Source organism: Parasteatoda tepidariorum, chromosome 9 (assembly GCF_043381705.1).
Source record: "Parasteatoda tepidariorum isolate YZ-2023 chromosome 9, CAS_Ptep_4.0, whole genome shotgun sequence".
Classification (NCBI taxonomy): domain Eukaryota; kingdom Metazoa; phylum Arthropoda; class Arachnida; order Araneae; family Theridiidae; genus Parasteatoda; species Parasteatoda tepidariorum.
Genome location: NC_092212.1, coordinates 29665620 through 29669433, shown reverse-complemented (window position 1 = coordinate 29669433; position 3814 = coordinate 29665620). Strand labels below are relative to the sequence as shown.

General features: G+C 28.3%; 1 protein-coding gene across 8 annotated transcripts in view; it reads left to right on the top strand.

Annotated features, from left to right (window-relative positions):
- Nucleotides 1-472: 472 nt before the first annotated feature.
- The window catches only part of LOC107438145 (RNA-binding protein lark), a 20427-nt gene continuing 17085 nt past the window's right edge, over nucleotides 473-3814 (top strand). For 4 of the 8 annotated variants that reach the window (XR_001583333.3, XM_016050371.3, XM_016050362.3 and 1 more), the window contains exons 1-3: nucleotides 627-761; nucleotides 2651-2691; nucleotides 2853-2972. Coding sequence is in view for 7 of the 8 variants with exons in the window: in XM_016050371.3 (XP_015905857.1) it covers nucleotides 2680-2691; nucleotides 2853-2972 (132 nt within the window). In the remaining variant the exon portion in view is untranslated. Of the gene's footprint in view, nucleotides 934-2650; nucleotides 2692-2852; nucleotides 2973-3814 lie in introns of all 8 variants that reach the window. The other 4 variants (XM_016050355.3, XM_071185156.1, XM_071185155.1 and 1 more) reach the window with 4 other exon arrangements.

The following is a 3814-nucleotide window of genomic DNA, read 5'->3' as shown; positions in this document are numbered from 1 at the left end:
AGATGAAGTTCATTTTAAAAATTATTATTTAGGTTTAAATTTTGAAGTCGGTATATTGCTTACAAAGTAATAAGTGTTTTATAACGATTCTTTTTTTAAATGACAATTCTTACTTCTTGAAATGACAGGACTTCAAATAACGATTTTTATAGCAATTCTTTGGTTTCGGATTTTCTCAATATCAACGGATTCATTGATCTGGTCTGACCCCGTCAGACCAGATGGGAATTAGCAACAACAACAACAACATAACAATTCTTCTTTTAAATACAAATAATAACAATAATAGTAATAGTAACAAATACGCGTATACAAGAAATACTACTCAAGAGAATCTCAAAACACAATGATCACGTTGTGAGCCAACTGGTTTCAAAACACGCCAAAAACTGTAACTCGGAAGTATAGGTAGTCAAGCAGCGATCTTTAGTGTAGAAAATACCATCCATAGTGCAATCATGTCTTGTTGAAGTCTTAGAGGAGATATCTCCTACAAGGTTAAAGTCTAGAATTTACCTCACCAGTTACTTTTTAAAAACGTCACAAGATGGCAATAGCTAACTCAGTAGGAAGAAGCTTAATGCAAGCCAACTTAAAATCGTACATTTTGTTAAAAATTTTCTACTTATTGTTTTGCATTGAAAATTGGCAATAGCAAAACTTCACGAATGACTGACGTCCTTTGTCCCTTCTGCGACGCTGCGTCAAATTCTTTATTGAAGCACTCTACCGGTTATCCATTATTGATTTCTTGGAATTTAGTAAGTTTTAAGTTAACAAGTTTTATTAAATTGACGTATGTTTATGGTTTTTTGTTTCTATTAAGTTTAAAATTTTATTTGATTAATGTTGTCATTGTTTATAGATCTGATTTCAATTGCGCACATGTTCAATTGAAGCCTACCTGCCGGTTATTATTAATTGCACCATTTTGTAAGCAGTAGAGTATATAAAGATTTATATAATCACTAGTGTACTAATCTTACCACTGCCGATGTTTTTAAAATTTTTTGTTTATATCATTTATATGCCTATTTAGTGCTATTGTTTTTTTTTTAATATTAATGGAGTGATAAAATTTAAACTGTTGATGTTATATGTATTTTTTAGACTTTCTATCCTCTAATCAAATTATTGCTCCGATTTTTTGGAATGTAATTAATTTCAAAATTTTATTTATTTGTTAAAATATAATAATAATAAAAGTTGTCCATAACCACTCAAATAAACTTCTAATATTAAACATTTGTGGGCAATGAATTATTTGTTTTTTTATTTTTTTAAAAATATCTGAAGTGTTTAATTTTTTTTATAGTCGTTAACTAATTTTTTATAGTCTATAAGTCTGTCTGAAATACATGAAAATTGTCTATTAATATCAATATCTATTGAGTCAGTTTGATACATTAGTATTTCCTTGCTAAACTTGGTAAAGCTACAAGTTATAATTTAGTGCCAAATCTTTGTCATCTCACCTTTGTGGCTAAAATCTGAACATCTCATTTTTGAGAGTAGACGTAAGGCTGGTTTATGGCTCTTAGAGTTTTTAAACTAGTTTCTTGTTTTACAAAGACATGGCAGCTCTTGTGTTTGGGCTTACTTTTTCATTTGTTAAGTGGTTTTTAGCCTGATTATAGTAGAATTTAGGACTGGAAGTTACCTGTATTAATTGTCATTTAGTACTTTATTAAAGAATCTTATGCTGTTAACAAATTTTAGTAACTGATTTCTAATTTTGTAACACTTAAGTAAGCAAGTATGAAAGATCTTTTATCCTTCTAGGAATAGGATTTAAATGTGACTGAATAAAAGTGAACTGTTCTGTATGATATCGGCAGGGACTGATCAAGACAATATATGGCCCAAGGTCCACCAAATTTTCTGGGCCTTTGCAAAGTATTTTGAAATTAAATTACTGAAGAGTAGTCCTAATAATGAATAAGAATCTATTGAACTGCGTGATTCAAGAGAAACATTCTAAGAAATTTTGAAAGCAGACATTTGAAGTTTAATTTTCTAAGATAAAGCTTATGTATCTATAAATTAAAGCAAAATATAAAACAAGAAAATTATATTATGTCTAAATAAAAATACTTTGGTGACCACAATCAATTGAAATCAGTGACATTCGCTAAAAGTATTATTTTTTTATTGTAAGCTGTAATTTTTATTTAGTACTCAAACGAACACATAGCTATCCCACCATTCGTTAGACTTTTTACTAATTTTTTGTGGGCCCTAGGCCCATGCCTATTGGGCCTAGGCTATAATCAGGCCCAGGATATCGGATGAATTGGATAATTCCATACAGGGAGGGCCAATATCGGAAAATTAACTGCCTTGTACCCTTAGTGAGGCAAGATTCATGAATATTGGCCCAATGGGGAGCCCAAGTTATTTTACTGCAAGGGTTGATGTACCTATTGTTGACTTGATAAAATTAATCTATTAATAACTGTTGTAAGCTACAACTAGAGCTTCTGTTTATTTTGACACTTGTTTTGTTCCTTAAATTCAAAGTACAATTTATACTACAACTAAACTAAATATTTTTGATTTACCTGTTTTACAATAGAATGCTTATTTTTATTTCTAGCATTTGTTGTGAAATCCTGATGTTTTTTTAAATTCAATATTTAATTTCTTTCAGATTCTTTGGCTTAAAATAAAATACTTAAAATGGCTGCACCAGTAAGTTATATTTCTGAAATCTTTCTGAAATTTATGAGTGATGATTGAAGACAATTACCTTTGTAAAATAAACATATGATTGAACTTTTCTTCTAGGATGCTTTTGTGGATTTTAATGGCCTTAAAACAAATTTTTCTTAACTAAAGTTTTACTTTTGTAGAAAACAAAGATTTTCGTTGGTCACTTGCCAGATGGATGTTCGGATGAAGATCTTCGTCAGTTATTTCAGAAGTATGGCGAAGTCACTGAATGTGATGTTATCAACAAATATGGGTTTGTGGTAGGTATAAAAAAAATATTTTAATATGAAAAAACATAGAAGTATATCCATATAAGTAAATTTAATAATTTGAACATCTTTATTACTGTTCACTACAGAATAGTCACGGATGTAAATAGATGTCTAAGTGCGCATCTTAGGGACATACATTTATAATCAACTCTTTTTAAGAAGTTTTTTTTAAACATTTTTGTTTTGATCTGTTCGAAAGAAATAATTGAATATAAAAGGATTGAATATAACAAAAGAGTATCTATCACTTAAGATAGGAGTGCACAACCTTTTTGAGTGAAGGGCCACTTGCATAGCAGGCTGGCTAACGAAGGGCCGCAGATCTATTTAAACATGTTAATGACAAATGTAATAATGTTTATTTAAACATTAGCGTTCCATTTTTTTTATCAATAAACTTAGTAATATCATTAACTTAGTAGTGTTCCACTATTAGAATTCATTCAAAAATAAAGAAAACTTATACTTTTTTTTTTACAAAAAAAAAACATGCTATTTTTATCATATGAACAATAGATTTATCAAAATAATTAAACATTGAAGAAAAGAAATGTTTTTTTTCTTTTATCATATCGTGCAATACGAAAATTCATTTTAGAATTAAATTCTAATAAATAAAAAAAAACTGCAATGCCCACACATGAGTAGGAAAAAGTTTAGTCATAATTAAGTAATATAAATTCAAATTAAATATTTTAATTGAAGAAAATTTATAGGTTTTAAACAAAAGCCTAAAATAAAAACAAAACTGTGATAGTTCAAAATAAAATTCAATGCTTATTTTGTAATGTGCTTTATTATTTTATTTTATTAATTATTAGATTTTTTTT